Below are 16,781 nucleotides of genomic sequence, written 5' to 3' on the forward strand. Positions count from 1 at the left end.
TTATAGTCCAATATAAATCCTTCCATTCTCCACCATTCAGTCAGAACCGAAGAAGCTTCTTGGATGAGAAGCAAAGTGTCTTCAAGCAAAACAAAACAAAACAAAAACAAAGTCCAGCTGTCTTTTGAAGAAGTACCTTTGAGACATCTGATCTTTCAGTTAGGTGATTATTATTATTTTTCATCAATTCTAACTCCTGATAATTCCCTGCCCTTTTCTTTGCAAGATTTTAGAAGTGGTTTGTCCTTGCTTCTTTTTTAGGGCTGAGAAAGAGTGACTGGTCCAAAGTCACCCAACTGGCTTTGCACATAAGGCAGGACTAGATCACACCCCCCAACAACATTGGTTGGGCAAGCTATTGTATATAAACAGGCAGCAAACCCCACACTCACTAGCGCTGATGATGTTATCTAGCCTGTAATGAGATATCTGCAAGCAAACAACCAGCTGTTAACATCAGATGTTCTTGCTTTGACACTTAGCACAAAAAAATAGATAAAGATCTGTAGGATGCTTATTTTCAGTGGAATATTTATTATTACTTTAAAAGCTAACATAACTGGCATTCTAGTTGTTATATATTTTTTAAAAAGCATGAAAAAAGTAATGTCCAAGACTTGTTTTAAAAATACACACACACACACACACACACACACACACACACACACACACACACACACACTGTTTCAAAACATTCTCAGTATGGACCGCTTAGTGATACCTATGTTTAAAATAGGTTCATACTATTAATTTTGTCTTTTTCAAACATTACAACTGTATTGGGTTATTTATTTATTTAGCGTATGGCAAATGTATTGGGTATTCCCGTCCAACATATTTACACTGTGTAATGTACAAACCCATAGACAGAAAAGCATACCAGAGATAATTGTATTCTGTGTTTTGTTAAAGGGAAACTTGCCAAAATATTCACACAACTCTCTGATGGTTCAAGCCCTGAAGACTAACTTAACAGACCCAGATGTCCATATTCTCTTCTTTGATGTGGAAGCTCTGATTATTCAGTTACTAACTGAGGAAGCCTCCAGGCCTAACACAGCCCTTATTTCCCCTGAGAATTTACAGAAATCATCTGGCAGCTCTGACAAAGGAAGTCCCTTCCTGGCTGGCAAACGAGCCGCAGTTTTGCTTCAGCAGGTCAAAGACACTGTCAAAGAAACCATCAAAGAAAACATAAAAGAACGTCTTTTTGATGAGGATGAGGAGGATGAGGAATCCAGACAAAGAAGAGAGGACGGTGACCCCGAATATCGGTCTAGCAAATCAAAGCCGTTAACTCTCTTAGAATATAACCTAACCATGGACACAGCCAAGCTGTTTATGTCATGCCTTCACGCTTGGGGCTTGAACAATGTTCTAGATGAACTTTGCAGTGAGCGTCTGGGGATGTTGCGGCCTCACCGTTCTGTCTCTTTTGGCTTGCTTTCAAGAGGCGGCCACATGTCTTTGATGCTCCCAGGGTATCATGAGCCTGTAGACAAGGTACCCTCTAGTGATACGGACATAGAACTTCTCACAGAGCGACACATCAGGGGTACGTACGGCATTTCACGTGCAGTAACAACTCAGCACCTCCTCTCCATTATCTCCCTGGCAAACACCTTGATGAGCATGACCAATGCAACTTTTATTGGAGAGCATATGAAAAAGGGGCCAGCCAGGTACCTTTAACAACTTCATTTACTAGTTTTGCATCTCTTGTTTTCTCTCCCTTCCCCCAGAATTCCATGCGACCTTGCAACCTTGATTTAGCAGTCCATAATTGCAAGGGACAAAATTCCCATCTTCTGCATGAATGAGTGAAAAATAATGCCAATATTGCCATATAATTTCTTTGTATAATCATGCCGCGATGGCATCATTTGTGTCATGATGTTGCTGTGGGTGTCTGACTGAACAATTGGGAGTAAGGGACGCCTCCCTCTCCTGGGTCTGTCCACTGAATTGAGGCTACATTGTAGATATTTGTATTTGCTGGAGATCATGATCCCATAGTCATATTTGTTTAATTTGTTAAATCATTTGTTCAATTGAAACAAAGATATGAATGCAGAACTAACAATTAAGGTTTGGATTTAAGTGATCCCAGACTTGGGCCAGAAGGGATAGCAATTTACATTTGGGGGGTGGGGGGTATTTATTGCAAAAAAAAAACTTTACCCAAAATAATGGTAAATTCAGAGGTCTAAGACTCTTGTTCAGGTAAGTCTTATTTATTTAATGTCTTATTTGTTAATTCGTTTCCTAGCTTACTCTATGTTTTATGTTATGCTATTGTCTTACCTTGTATGCCCTATCTTGTACTATATTCCATCTTTGATCTCATTCACACAATTGCATCCTGCCCTTCTTCCCAGCCAACCCTGTTGAAAGCCACTTGTCTGTACTTGCTGCTCTCAGGTGTTCTTTGCAGTGCTTTGTCTTGCTCTCAAAGCAGCTGATTTCCAGCACTCTGGGGTTCTGCATTCTGCTTCCACTTCTTGGCCCTGCCTGGCAAAATTCCTTGTCCGACAGAGTCCTCAGCAGGCCCCTTCTGCCAGTGTGGGTGGGGTGAGCTAGTCCTATCGGGCTGAGCTGGTTCCTCAGATAGCCTGAAGGACTTGAAAAGTTATATTTATTTATTTATTTTTATTTTATTACATTTATATACCGCCCTTTCCCGGAGGACTCAGGGCGGTTTACAGGGAATTAAAAACCAAAAATACAAAAGTTAAAAACCGTTGATAACACCCTTGATAATACCTTGAATTGAACCCAGGAGTAAAGGGGCAGCTTCTTAGGGGTTCCAAGAACTGCCCACGTTGCTGCATTCTGCACCAGCTGAACCTTCTGGATACTCTTTAAGGGTAGCCCGATGTAGAGCACCTTACAGTAGTCCAGGCATGAGATGACCAGGAATGACTGAGCACAGGCACTCCCAAACCAGGAAGGGGAGCAGTTGGCACACGGCATGTAGTTATGCTCTCCTAGCCACAATTACCAGCTGCTCGTTGAGCAGGAGTCATGAGTTCAGGAGAACCCCTAGATTGTACACCAGGTTTGTCTGGGCTAGTGCAACCCCATTGAGAATTAAAGATGTTAAAGTCACACAACTGGAAGTCCCATGCACCCAAAGGCCACTCTAATGTTAAACAGCCATTAACAAGAGCCTTCATAAGAAACACGGCAAGATTCTTCATCTGCCTGAGTCACAGGGAAGGGCAGAAAAAATTCTGGAAGAGAGTTAATATTTTCCAAAACAAATAACAATTTGGAGAAAACAAATGGGATAGAAGATAAAGAAAAAAAGGGGGGGAGAGAGTACTGCAGATCAGTGTGTGTAAGGTGGAAGTTTCTAAGAGGTCTTTTTAAGATACCTGACTCAAATATGAAAGTATATGCAGTCTCCTTTATGTGCTTACTTATAAACCCACAACTATTTTATTTGTAGGCCGCCTAGACCAGGGACTCCTGACCTCGGAAGAGTGAAGACTTCTACTCCAATTGCTAGTCCAACAGCACAAGGATTGATTAAACAAGGTAATGACCATCAGGCTTTTGATAATTTGTAAACAACTCAGCTGTAGTTAGATCTTGTTTGCAAATTTTCAGCTCTGAAATATAAGCATTTTATTGAACGTGGATTAGAGTTTAGACCGATTTTGCAAAACCTGAAATGGAAAACACGTTGCTTTTCGCAATGGGACTGAGTTGAAATATTTGATAATTGTGAGAAATTGCTAATATCCATGAAAGTGAAGTCGTCTTTCTGTATACAATATTTGAACCCATAAATATTTTTTTTAAAAAAAAACTGACCATGCTCACTTTCAGGAATTTTACTTCCTATCCAACTTTATGTTGCATTCATCCATCATTCTCTTTCAATGCCTAATAGGAAGTATGAATTTGAAAATATTTTCTGTTGCATTTTAGAAGTAGATTCAGCTTGTTTTGGGGTGAAGCTGGCAGGTGACAGCTTAGTTTATCACATTGCAATTCAGTTGATATTTGACACATGTGGTGGAAAAATAGCAACTGCCTTGGTCTTATTTTTGCTAAAGATTTGTTCCATTTTTTATATTTACTGAAGTAATTACAGTTCCTTTTAATCCAGTAGTAACCTTAAGGGAGAAAATATTAGGTTCAAAATGTTCTCTTCCCTTTGACTTTTTTATTATTGATGCTGTAGATGAACTTTCTCTTGTGTTTAGCACCTGTAAAGTTGTCCTACCCTCATTTTTTTAAAGCAGTTTTTAAAAAGTGGAGGATTTTACAGCGTTTGCAAAAAAATAAAGCTTAAATATTTATTTGCATGCATGTAAATGATTTATAATAACTTTAGTAAACATTACAAATGGAATCCTCAGCAAAATTAAATCCATTACAAAAATCCAAAAAAGCAGTGCTAAACAATACATACACCTAACGGGTAAGAACATAATAATACAATATCTTTAATTATTGAAAGTTCTAAACCAGTTAAAGGTCAAGTTAATAATAAAGGAAACCTTTAGGACAGTTTAAAGTTTCATCAAATCAAATTTCTACAAACAGAAACATCAGCGAAAAGGTCTTGTTGATTTGGGGCCACCTACTCAACTGCTCTGATAGATGGACAGAAAAATAGCTCTTTTCTGATATTGTAGTGTTATATAATGCCAACTAAATGTCATGAATTGTTAAGATTTTAGTCTATGGCACATCATGCAAGCAGCTGCAATGGGCCAAGTATGCCCCCATCTCCAATCTTTTATAATTCCTGCCCTCCCCCTTTCTGAAATCTCATGGAATCTCACAGCCTCATGCCCCTGATATTATGTTAAGTGTTTTGTGATTTTGATATTCTTGGCAAGATCTTGCATTATTTAACCATCTTGCAAGATTTCATCTATTGCTCAGTGGTTTTTGTTTATTGTTTAGCAGTGGCTTGGTCTATCATAGATGTCTTCATAACCATGGCCATGTTGCTAGCTCATGTTCAGTCTTCACTCAGCAGATCTAAAACTGGAGTTTTTTTGGCCTCACAACTTTCAGATTCACTGCTCTCATTTTCCCCAACAAGAAGGATAGGATAGGATAGGATAGGATAGGATAGGATAGGATAGGATGGGATGGGATGGGATGGGATGGGATGGGATGGGATGGGATGGGATGGGATGGGATGGGATGGGATGGGATGGGATGGGATGGGATGGGATGGGATGGGATAGGATAGGATAGGATAGGATAGGATAGGATAGGATAGGATAGGATAGGATAGGATAGGATAGGATGGAATGGAATGGAATAGGATGGAATGGAATGGAATAGGATGGAATAGAATAGAATAGAATAGAATAGAATAGAATAGAATAGAATAGAATAGAATAGAATAGAATAGAATAGAATAGAATAGAATAGAATAGAATAGAATAGAATAGAATAGAATAGAATAGAATAGAATATTCTTTATTGGCCAAGTGTGATTGGACACACAAGGGATTTGTCTCTGGAAGCTCTTAATACAAATACAAATAAAGGACAAGTGAATGGGTTTGTTCATCATCCCTATACAATATAGAATCTGTATCCCCATTACCAGGACTTTTTTTCCTAACCAAAGTTAACCCCCTTCAGCTGGCAGGTGTCCATTTCTCCAAAAAAAGAGAAATTGGTTATTTAATGATTTTGCAAGTGATGTTAGTGCTAATCCCGCTTGCAGAGAATATAGAAAAATGCTGTCCCATTACTTTGCTGCTGTTTTGTTTACATGTCTTTTCATTTCTTCATTGTTGTTGTTGCAAGCTGCCTAGAGTAGCCCCATGGCGAGATAGGCGGCAAATAAATTTAACAAACAAACAAACAAATAGAAAAACCAGCAACTTTACTTGTATTTGTTAAATTTGTAATCCAACTGCCTTCTACTCAGAGGCCATTGTGTTTTCATGCCAGGGAAGTTGATAAATTACACCTGTAACTAGTTAATAAAAAGTTTATCATTCTTGGTGTATCTGTATAATAGCGTGTGTTCTAGACAGAGGGACCTCTGCTGGCTCTTTTTACTTTTCTTTTTTCATTATGCTTCCTCAAATTTGAAATGCTAAACTGTACAAGGGAAGCAAACTAGGGATCTGTGATTTTCTGTGTCCTTTTTTTTTCTTCCAGAAATATATTAAGCCTTCTGAAATAGTTTTATCCTACAGTCAGTTTAAAAGCTGACTCAATTGAAAGCTTTGTTTTACTTATTTTGCTTTCAGTGGATGGAATAATTCAGTGTAAAGTAAATATTTTGATAACTGTATGGTGATGTGATACAAGTAACAAACCCATAATTTTGGTGGCATGTTTTGTAAAATTGCCCATAATGGGGTATATTTTAAATCAAGCGATTAGAGTGGTTTTGTACATATATATATATAAAAATCTAATCTCTAGCATCACTTATTGGGAATTCATAAGTTACACTGTTAAGCTTCTAGTTAATTGCTTGTTCTGCAATCTAATAATAATAATAATTAATAATTAATAAATAATAATAATAATAATTGCTTGTTCTGCAATCTAATAATAATAATAATTAATAAATAATAAATAATAATAATAATAATTGCTTGTTCTGCAATCTAATAATAATAATAATAATAATAATAATAATAATAATAATAATAATAATAATAAATCAAGGACATTAACACTATTTTTGGCAAAAAAAAATAATAGTAAGAAAATAGCACTGCCATATATTTCTCTCAGTTTGTATCTTTAAAAAAAAAGTGTCCCAGATGACACGTTCAACTTAAATGTTTCTTAATCATCTCTCTATTACTCGGTACTGCCTTTGTGATATATATACTATTTTGCTGGCTTTGTTACTTGTAGCACATTTAAGGCACGGTGAACAGAGCCTGCATGTAATCGATTCAAGCGGTGATTATTTTCAAGTTGTCGGAGAGTCCAATGCTGCTGCCCTGCTATACAAAGCCAGCTGTTGTTGTTTGCAGTTGCATTGATTGGTATAAACAGTGACAGCCAGAGAGGTTGGTTTCTTCCCCCACTCGGATCACAAAAAAAGCAAACCTAAATATTCCACAGTAAACTTTCAATCTGGAATTCATGTGCATATTTGGGGAAGATCTTTGCATTTATCAGTCGGAATCCTCTTACCAACCCTGGTGAACTCTCCCACCCCCACCCCCGGCTTCTTTACCTGAAGTGCATTTAGCTGGTTTGCGCATGGCACCCTGATGCATTTGTGTGGAAATCATACAAGCAGCAATTTTGATGCAGATGTCTTAGAGTAACAAAAGTAGTTCACTGCATGGAAACCAAACATACAATACAGGAAACAATACATAATCTGTTCTGGAGCCTGAGCCTATTGTCATTCTGCAATGGAATAAAGGAGAGGGATTAATTTGAAGATGCTTGTGCATGGCATATGGTAATTCTCTGCAAGAAGGAAGTGTCAGCGAGCGACCTCTAAATCTTAGCATTGACCTCTGGTTGTAGAATGGTGTGTGCCATAAGGTCTGCCTGCCCTTTTATATGATAATTTGATTCATGAAGCATTAGTGAAGCTATAAAGTTTATGGCTGCCTTCGGACTGCCTTCTTGTTTGTTTTTTTAAAAAAAAAATAAGAACCCCTCCTCCACAATTCGCAAAATGTCCATCATTTAAATTAAAGAAGTTTTAATTTCGCAAAAGCTATTTTTTTAATCATCAGGTTTTAAAGAGGTGAATTACCTGGTCCTGAAGAGATTAGTTTTCAAAATGTTTAGTTTGTCTTGCTCTCCAACCAATTCTGAAAAGCCACCATTCAAAAAAAACTGTGCTGGTTTTGAAGTGGTCATAATATGAATAAACTACTAATATCTGGTTTGTTAAAATAATAACAGTTCTGTGTGAAGGATTTACAGTAGTCAAACTGAGATGTATTTTCTGTCAGTATGCATGGGTTCACACATTGCACTAAGCCAGACTGTGCCTTGGATGGCTGAGTGTGTTGTGTGAACTTACCAGTGTGAATTGTCAGTTAAAACAGAGGCTACATGTTTGGGGGATAATTAAGGAAGCACCAGAAATGATGGTTTTGCAGAGTTTGAGAAAACATAGCATACATATCAACAGAAACAGGTCTTTTTTTTTTCTTTTTGAGGTCAAAGGGTCTTTACTCTCTTCATTTGCCTGTCTTTAGTAGTTTTAATAATAATAATTAATAACTTTTATTGTCAAAGTACAACATGTGTACATTGAGATTAGCTGAGCCTCCCCCCGTGCTCCCTCCCCCCAACACACAGTGACAACAAACCCTCCATCCTACCACACCATGTGAACCAACTACACCACACACCGGCCTCCCAAGTCAATTCTGCATAAGTTCACAGAGATTATATCCCATTCAAAAGCCTAACAGCCCACAGATAAAAGCTGTTTTTCAGCCTGTTGGTTCGGCTGGCTATACTCCTATATCTCCTACCTGTTCTAGGATTTGTTCTACATCTATTGATTTTTTTTTTTAACGCAAACCCTTTGAATAGTTGGAAAACAGACAACTGTTGTCCATTTTGGACGAAAGGGTTCTCTGCAATCTATTTCCCCTCCCCGCCCCCCCCCAAAAAAAAAAACCCAAACCAGATTGGAAGTCTCAAAATGCCTTGGGACGTCCTTGTGCCCATCCTAATGGATGGCTAAAGTTAACAACCCATGCAATTGTTCACTCAATAAGTCATTGTTAAACAAACCACAGCTTAGATGAGTCTATGGGCAAATGCCCTTGCAACCTCTGAATTCAGATCTGGCAGACTTGTGTCTGTGAATCACATTCTGGGGCACTCAAGTAACCAGCTAATTTATAAGTGACTTATTTTTTCTCTCTCTCTCTCCTGGATGCATTCCTCCAAAGGGTTCTTTTATAGTGTTTCAGTTAATGTAGAGATTTGGTTTTACTCTGTTCTTCAATAATACTAACCAGTTTTGTTTTCATTTCTGGAAATGTCTCTCTTCATTTTCCTCTTTATTTCTTCTTTCCTGCTCAAGTTGCTCCTGCCGTTTCTGGTAGTACTGAAGCTGATCACTCTGGCTCTGGCCCTGCTCCTCCTTTACATTCCTGTTTCTTAGTAAATGAAGGTATTCTGACCACTGTTCTTTCTACTTTGCCTTTTTTTTTTCTTTTTTTCTTTTGTCTGACTTGCTCTCTGGTTGTGTTGTATGCCTCTCTTAACAGATGCTTTCTCCAAGCAATTTAAATTCACTTAGCAACTTTTATTTAAAACTAATACATTCATTTACTTAGCAATCTTTATACTTCATTTAGTTTGTTAAAACTAATTCATTTCCCCCCCCCCCCCTGCCTTTGCAGGCCGATCATGTCTTTTTAAAATGCAGCATTGGGTATTATTAGATTATGAGATTGCAGAGATATTAAAAGTTTCACTGGAAGGGAATATTGTAGATCAGGGTTGAACTGTGGGTTTTTGGTGCTTTCTGAGCTAGGTTGTTTCCTTGCAGATGTTTCATTATCAAACTAGGTAACTGAGGCACTGATGACATAGCCTAGTTGGGTAGTGCAACACATCTGCAAGAAAACAACCACGTTCAGAGACCGTAATATTTTAAAGAAAATTTCTAGGTTTGATTGATGATATGGCATAGTAAAAAAAACTTTGCATTCTGCAAGTCTGTTTCAGAGTTACACTTAACCAATATATACTGATTAAATAAGAATTTAAAGTGTGGTGTTTCAACAGATAAAAATTTCACTTTGTCAGGATTAGTGGAATAAAATTGATTCGAAAAGAAGGTGTGCTGGTTTTAAATGATTTGTAAAACACACACTGTATGTGTGTATGTGTTGGCGTGTAGATTGCTTCCAATTGTGTCTGTCTCCCAGTGGAATGGATTTTAAGGAATACCTACCTCCCAGAACAGATTTGGAAGACTGAAATGGAGATAAAGAAACAGGATGCTGCATGTCACCCTATAACAGCGTGTCTCAACCTTATCAATCTTAAGATGTGTAGACCAGCTCCCAGAATTCATACTGCCTGGGGAATTCTGGTTGTTGAAGTCCATACATCTTAAGATTGATAAGGCTGAGACATGCTGTTATAGGGAGACATGCAGCATCCTGTGTCTTTATCTCAATCTGGTGTATTGACTGATTTTCAATTATTTATGTAAATTATTCTTATTCAGAATACAATCATTTTACCAAATAATAAAGATGGGTTTTACAATTTAGGGCCATATTATATTTATCACTTTCTTGTCACGCCAAGAATGATTTAGTTAAGCTACTGTTAGATCCAAGCTTTCCTCTAATCAGAGCAGTCCAGTCGCCCTCTGGAATAATTACAGAACCTGTCATGAAGTAGAGTTGAATGGACACCCTTATAGTTTGGGGGTAACATCTCTCAGTTTTACTAGGATAAGAGAGTTTACTCAAATGTCTAAGCCAGGGTTTTCAAATTTAAATAATTACAAGTATTGCATGAGTAGTAGTTCATTTCACTTAATAATTAAATGTCAATCTATAATCTGTAGCCCTACAAATGTTGCACAGTTGCAACTCAACAGCCCAAGTCTGGTCAAGTGATACACCATCAGAAGAGCAGATGGTCTGCTATAGACAGAGGTTTTTCAAACAGAAGCTTCAGTTTTTCAGAACAAGCATAGAATTGCTCGCTCTCTCTTCCCCCCCCCCACCCCCTGTCCTTTCACAGCTAGGATTGACACAGCTCATTGCTTGTCTATGCTTAGCTCTGATGGCCCCCAAAGAAACACTTCCTACGTTCTTCCTCAAAGGGACCTTATTGCCCTCTTCCACAGAAAATCTCCAAGTCACATCAGGATCCCTTTAACAATGACATGGGTCAAGGCTGAGAAAAGATTGTTTGACTTCCTTCCTTCCTTCCTTCCTTCCTTCCTTCCTTCCTTCCTTCCTTCCTTCCTTCCTTCCTTCCTTCCTTCCTTCCTTCCTTCCTTCCTCCCTCCCTCCCTCCCTCCCTCCCTCCCTCCCTCCCTCCCTCCTTTTCAGTCTTTTTTTCATTTCTCTCTTTTCACTTTTTTCCACTGTTTCACGGATGCCCCCTTCCCTCAAATCCAAGTTGTCAAGATGTAAAGAGGGAAAATAACCCCCTTTGCTTCTCCTCCTGACTCCTCTCAGAGGAGTAGTAGAGGTTAACCAAACATAGTGCAAGCGCCTCATGACTCAGGTTCATAGGTAGACAGCAGCAGCAACCAGGTCCCTGGGACAATGCCACAACATGGCTTGATCTTGCACCTCCCCTTGTGGTGAAAACTGCTCTGTTCCTTCTGCTTCTTCAGCTCCTGAAAGCAGAAGGATGGCAGCAGTGACTGTTTCCTTCCTTCTGTGGAGATCCTCAGTCATTCAGGTCATGCTTGTCCCAAACTGAAGAAGGTTCTTAGACGAGAAGCAAAACATTTTCAAGGAAAAATCCAAGAAAATCCAGTTGCCTTTTAGGAAAGGACCTTTGGGACTTTGCCATCCAGACCTTCTCCAAAAGGGTCACCCAGTCAGAGCTCCAGCCACTGAAGCTGGACCATACAACTCACCCTTCAGATATCTTCTAACTTTGGCCTTCCCTGCTGATTTCTCTTACTGAGATGGGGAAATTAGATCTGGCTTTGTGTTTATACTTCTGGTCAACCTGATCCTATCTTTTCTTGGAATGAAAAGATGCTGGAGTTTCAGTTTTTAAAACTATGAATAAAAATAGTACAACATCTAGACTTCCGTATATTGGCACAGCAGTAAATTTATTGTGAAATCAATTCCTTTTTCAAAAAATAATGGATTGTTGGATATGATAACCAGCACTGAACTTACACTTTTAATGGTTTATTTAAACATTGAATGTAGCAGTATATGTCTTTGTCTTATAGATTTAATAGCTAGTGTACAGTTATACTTAGGGTATGCTGTGTATTGTTTAATTTCTATTACATAATTGCCTATAATCCTGCTCATAAATTTCCACTAAATAGATTTATATTATAGTCTATTTTATTTATTTGTTATTATAGTGCATCACACAGTGTAGAGTGGATTTGGCATTTTTATCCAGATATTATTTTATACCTCCTTTTTTATCTACAAAAGTTAAGGCAGGTACTCCTGCCTTCTGTTTTCACCACAACAGCAACCCTTTTCAAGATACTGAAAAGACTGGTTTCTTATCTTTTATCATAATTTCAAACTAGCAGTCCTAAATGTATAAAGGAATTTTAGAGAGGGAAGAAAAAGTGACTTAGACAATATCTGGAAGTATCTTTTAGCCCTATTGTTGAGGGCTAAAAGTATGAGTACATAAAGTGATCTAGCACATTCCTGATCTACAAAGATTCTTCATTGCTCTTATCTTTGTGGGTTCATAGAACTAAGGATTTAAAATCATGAGAAAGCTACCTTTCTCTGAGATGTAGAATGTATCAGGAAGAGAATTTAGAGGGCATGTATCTATAAAACTCAATCTTCACCTTTAATGGAACCTCTTTCTGCCCCTAACATTAATCCCCAACACCCTCTACAAAATATTTCATTTCCTGATAACTGCGCAGGTAATCTGTGCAGGTGCAGGTGCAGGATAGAATTGCAGTCATTGTGTTTGTGTATTGCCTTGCTAATCAAGTTCCATCTGTAGATGGAAAAGTAGTTCATTGATTGAAACCCTGATTTTTTTAAAGGGGGAAAGGAGACCTCTTATTTTAGCATTAGTCTTATGCTAGTCAGTTGAGACAAATTGATATTTTCAACAGTGGCAGTTCTTCACTGTGAGTAAATATTGTTAGGTCCACCTCATAGACAGATTTGGGATAGTTTGTCACTGTTCTTCTTTTTCCTATTTTCTTATCGATTCACTTTATGATCACAGATTGGATCCTGTAGGTACTGGAGAACTATCAGTGGAAGAAAATAGTTTTGAATGTTCACCCCATGTCCCCATTTATAATTGCTGCCATATAATTCATTCTTGTTTTTAAGCAGCAAACCCACTTCATAGATTTAGATATCCTGTCCTAATACTCTATACCAGGGGTGCCCAACTTTGACAACTTTAAGACCTCTGGACTCCAACTCCCAGAATTCCTCAGCCACCCATGCTAGGTGAGACATTTTGAGAGTTGATGTCCAAAAGTCTAAAAGTTGCCAAGGTTGGTCACCCCTACCCTCCCTATTGTATCAACAGTTGTTTTCATTTGTGTGAGGAGACGAGAAAGTGAGCTGCATCCATTTATAAGTTCTCAAAATTAATCAGAAATTACTGGAGAATTACATTTTATAATATATATTTTTTTCTATGTCAACCCTTCTTCAAAATCCCCACTAAACAAAAAGATTTTTAAACCCACTCACTCACTCACTCATTTATTTATTTATTTATTAAATATAGCCTCCCATCTTAGCAAATTTCTCTCTCTCTCTCTCTCTCTCTCTCTCTCTCTCTCTCTCTCTCTGTGTGTGTGTGTGTGTGTGTGTGTGTGTGTGCGTGAGTCTGTGTCTGTGTCTGTGTGTTTGTGTGTGGAGAGAGAGAGAGAGAGAGAGAGAGAGAGAGCATGTGTGTGAGAGAGAATGTAATGGTTACAGTTTTCATTTTTTTACATTTCTATTCATGGTGTCTTTGAGCTGCAAAAGCTTTTCTCAGATGGAAGTGCATCTTTGGATCTAGGTTCAAACTTTTTATAGCAGTGGCATCTGAGGTTAGATTTTGACAGGGCTACAGATCCCGATCTCCGGTAGGAATGGGGTAAGGAGAATGGAAAAAAAATAAAAAGTATGCTGCTGATTTCTTCATGCACCACTTTATCTCAACAATAAGATAGTGGCTTAAAAACAAAATGCAAATGTACAATTTTGGAAAGATTATTAGAATAATCTATTTATTGAGTGAAATTGGAAGTTGCTCTTTCTGAAAGGATTTTAATCTAAACTTCAGTAGAAGTAAGTAGCAGTAATTCGTGCCAGGTAAGCAAAGATAAGCAATATTAATATTTATATATATATGTATCATTGTAGGTGTATATATGTGTATGTATATATAGATATAGATATATATTTTCTTTTGAGAGCAGGCAACAGAATTTTATTTTTAATGTGGGCCAACATGCTCACAGTAAAACTGTCAATAAAGTTTGTCTTATCTATCTTATCTATACCCCAATAAAAGTGAGCAACAGTGCATTATATATGTACTTCAATTAACTGATTCCCTTAATGATTAGAAAGATTACTATTTATTCATTTGTGGTGATACGTTGCTTTTAGCTTTCTCATTTAGTGCAACTTCAGCCTTATTTATTCTGAAAAGTATTTCTTGTATTCGGACTACCCATTGCAGGTTCTTGATAGACCAATGTTGTTATGGTTGCTAGTAAATATAGTGGTTTTCCACTACCTCTGCGATTGTGATTGTTGTGTTTTGCCTGTGTCTTAACAGGATGGAGTCAGCTTGCTGCAATGCATTGTGTTATGCTCCCTGACCTGTTGGGCCTGGATCAATTTAGACCGCCTCTCCTTGAAATGTTGGCTCGTAGATGGCAAGATCGATGCTTGGAGGTACAGTTTTTTTATTGAAGATGGCAGTTAGGGAAAAATGAATCTCTTGGCCAGCACAGGGAATACTATTTTTACACTGGATATATTGTTCCAAGAAAAGTGTACTATAATTCTGGTTTAAAGATTGGATTTATATATATAGGTATATGCAATTCAATTTGCGGGTCAGTTTTGTAAAATGGAGAGTTAACATCCTGGTGTGACAACAGTATATTCTGGCTAAATGGGAAGATAGATTTCAGGGAACAGGAAGGCACAGTGGATTTTTTTTTTCTCCAGCCACTGGATGTCACCGTTGTTCCATCAAAACATGTGGAAGTTTTACTCAATACCTAAAGGTCCTGTTTCCATAAACTACACATAGCTTCCAATATTCGAATTAAGCCACAGCTAGTTTACTGTTCATGCATCAGCAGTTCAGTAAAGCTGCAAATTTATTTTTATTACTTTTTGATACTACACTTAATTTTAAAAGTAAGATGGAAGGAGGAGGAGCATCTGCAGAGAACAGAACACTTTATATCGCTATGCAGGAAATTGGTCTGATTGTACATCCACGGAATGTTGCCTTTAAGGGTCATTGATGCTCTCTGAGTTTGGTTGTTTTCTTGTAGATGTTTCATTATCCAAAGTAGGTAGCATCATCAGTGCACTGATGACATTGCCTAGTTTGGTAATGAAACGTCTGCAAGAAAACAACTGAGCTCCGAGAACACCAAGTATCCCTCATTTCAATCCTGGGCTAAAAATATTCTTCTCTATGTTGCTTTGAATTCAGATTTTTTTTCCCCCTCTGCGAAATATTTTTAAACATTTAAGCACCTAATGGTGACAAAGAGAAATCATTGGGGGAAAAAATAAGATTCACATTTGTAAGAAGGATTTGGCTGTTTTCAAATGCTAGACTTAGCTTTAAAAGACATTCTATTTTAGGCCAGTTTCTAGGCTGAAAGTGCTGAGTAACTTCCCTAGCTGGCAAATGGAGTTGGCGTCCCCTATTTTTGATCAATGACTATCTGGCCTTGACATTACATCTGTGCTGTTATGGCAAAAAAGAAGAAAGGGAAAAAAATGTTGATTGTGCAGCTTTAAAAGAAATATATGAGGAGCCAATCTGTGACATTTACAGTAGGGGGTTGAGTTGGCTTCTCAGCTTAATTGAAAAAACTATTGCTGACGTTGTATAGTGATGGTGAAATCCAGGTCTGTGTGGAGTAGGAAATTTGTCTCTCTGTCTCCACTTATCGGAGAAATTGGCTTGGGAGAATCTTTGGGAATCCTTTGTCAAAAGCCGATCTCAATGTAAATGTGTAGTCCTGATTATTTCCCCCCCCCCAAAAAAAAACCCTTTTGGTTATTCTTGCTATCATGTCCCATAGGTAAAATGGAGAACCTATACCATCTTAGACAAGTGACTGTCCAGTCTCTTCTTAAAAACCACCAGTGATGGAGCACCCACGATTTCTGGTGGCAAGCTGTTCCACTGGTTAATTGTCCTCACTGTTAGGAATTTTCTACTTAATTCCAGGTTGCTTCTCTCTTTGGTCAGTTTCTAACCATTGTTTCTTGTCCTGCCCTCTGATGCTTTGGGGGATAATTTGACCCCCCTCCTTCTTTGTGGCAGCTTTGTAGAGCTGTGTCTACAAAAACAAAACAAAAGTCAGAACTCTGGTAACACCCTTTTCACCCCACCAACGTCCTTAAAAGGCGTGAACAGCTCATACTTTGTACATCGGGAAAAGTGCTGCTAGACTCCCTCTGGTTAGTTACTATTAATGTGTTTTTTTTAATTGCCTCCCTATGACGCATCTTTTTTCTACAATTATTTCAGTACTGTAATTGAACCAATGCCTATTCTGTTTGGATTTTCAGGTAAGAGAAGCTGCACAAGCCTTACTGTTAGCAGAACTGAGGAGAATTGAGCAGGCTGGCAGGAAGGAAGCCATCGATACCTGGGCTCCTTATTTACCCCAGTACATGGATAGTGTTATATCACGTGAGCATTTTCTGCACTTGTTTGTTAGTTTCTGTGGGATGTACAGTAATAGCAAAACAGAAGGGCCATTTCTGAATATATGCGGTTTAATTGAACTTCAGAATTAATAGGTCACGATAATTATTGAGGACCCGACTCATGAGGGGGGTCACACTCTCGACCTGGTGTTCCTGTCTGGACAGTGGTTGGATGATCTGGGAGGGGGTTCTCCGTCCATCACCCCTCTG

At 38.1% G+C, this 16,781-nt stretch overlaps 1 protein-coding gene across 2 annotated transcripts in view; it reads left to right on the forward strand.

The window, feature by feature from the left end:
• WDR7 (WD repeat domain 7) overlaps nt 1–16,781 on the forward strand; it is a 242,885-nt gene that overhangs the window by 41,245 nt on the left and 184,859 nt on the right. Inside the window, exons 15-19 of one of the 2 annotated variants that reach the window (XM_081317822.1) lie at nt 913–1,682; nt 3,452–3,540; nt 9,020–9,109; nt 14,440–14,558; nt 16,431–16,554. In XM_081317822.1, the coding sequence (XP_081173948.1) occupies nt 913–1,682; nt 3,452–3,540; nt 9,020–9,109; nt 14,440–14,558; nt 16,431–16,554 (1,192 nt within the window). The remainder of the gene's footprint in view (nt 1–912; nt 1,683–3,451; nt 3,541–9,019; nt 9,110–14,439; nt 14,559–16,430; nt 16,555–16,781) is intronic. The other variant, XM_081317821.1, reaches the window with a different exon arrangement.

The sequence above is a fragment of the Vipera berus genome, assembly GCF_964194415.1.
Source record: "Vipera berus genome assembly, chromosome: 2".
NCBI classification, from domain to species: domain Eukaryota; kingdom Metazoa; phylum Chordata; class Lepidosauria; order Squamata; family Viperidae; genus Vipera; species Vipera berus.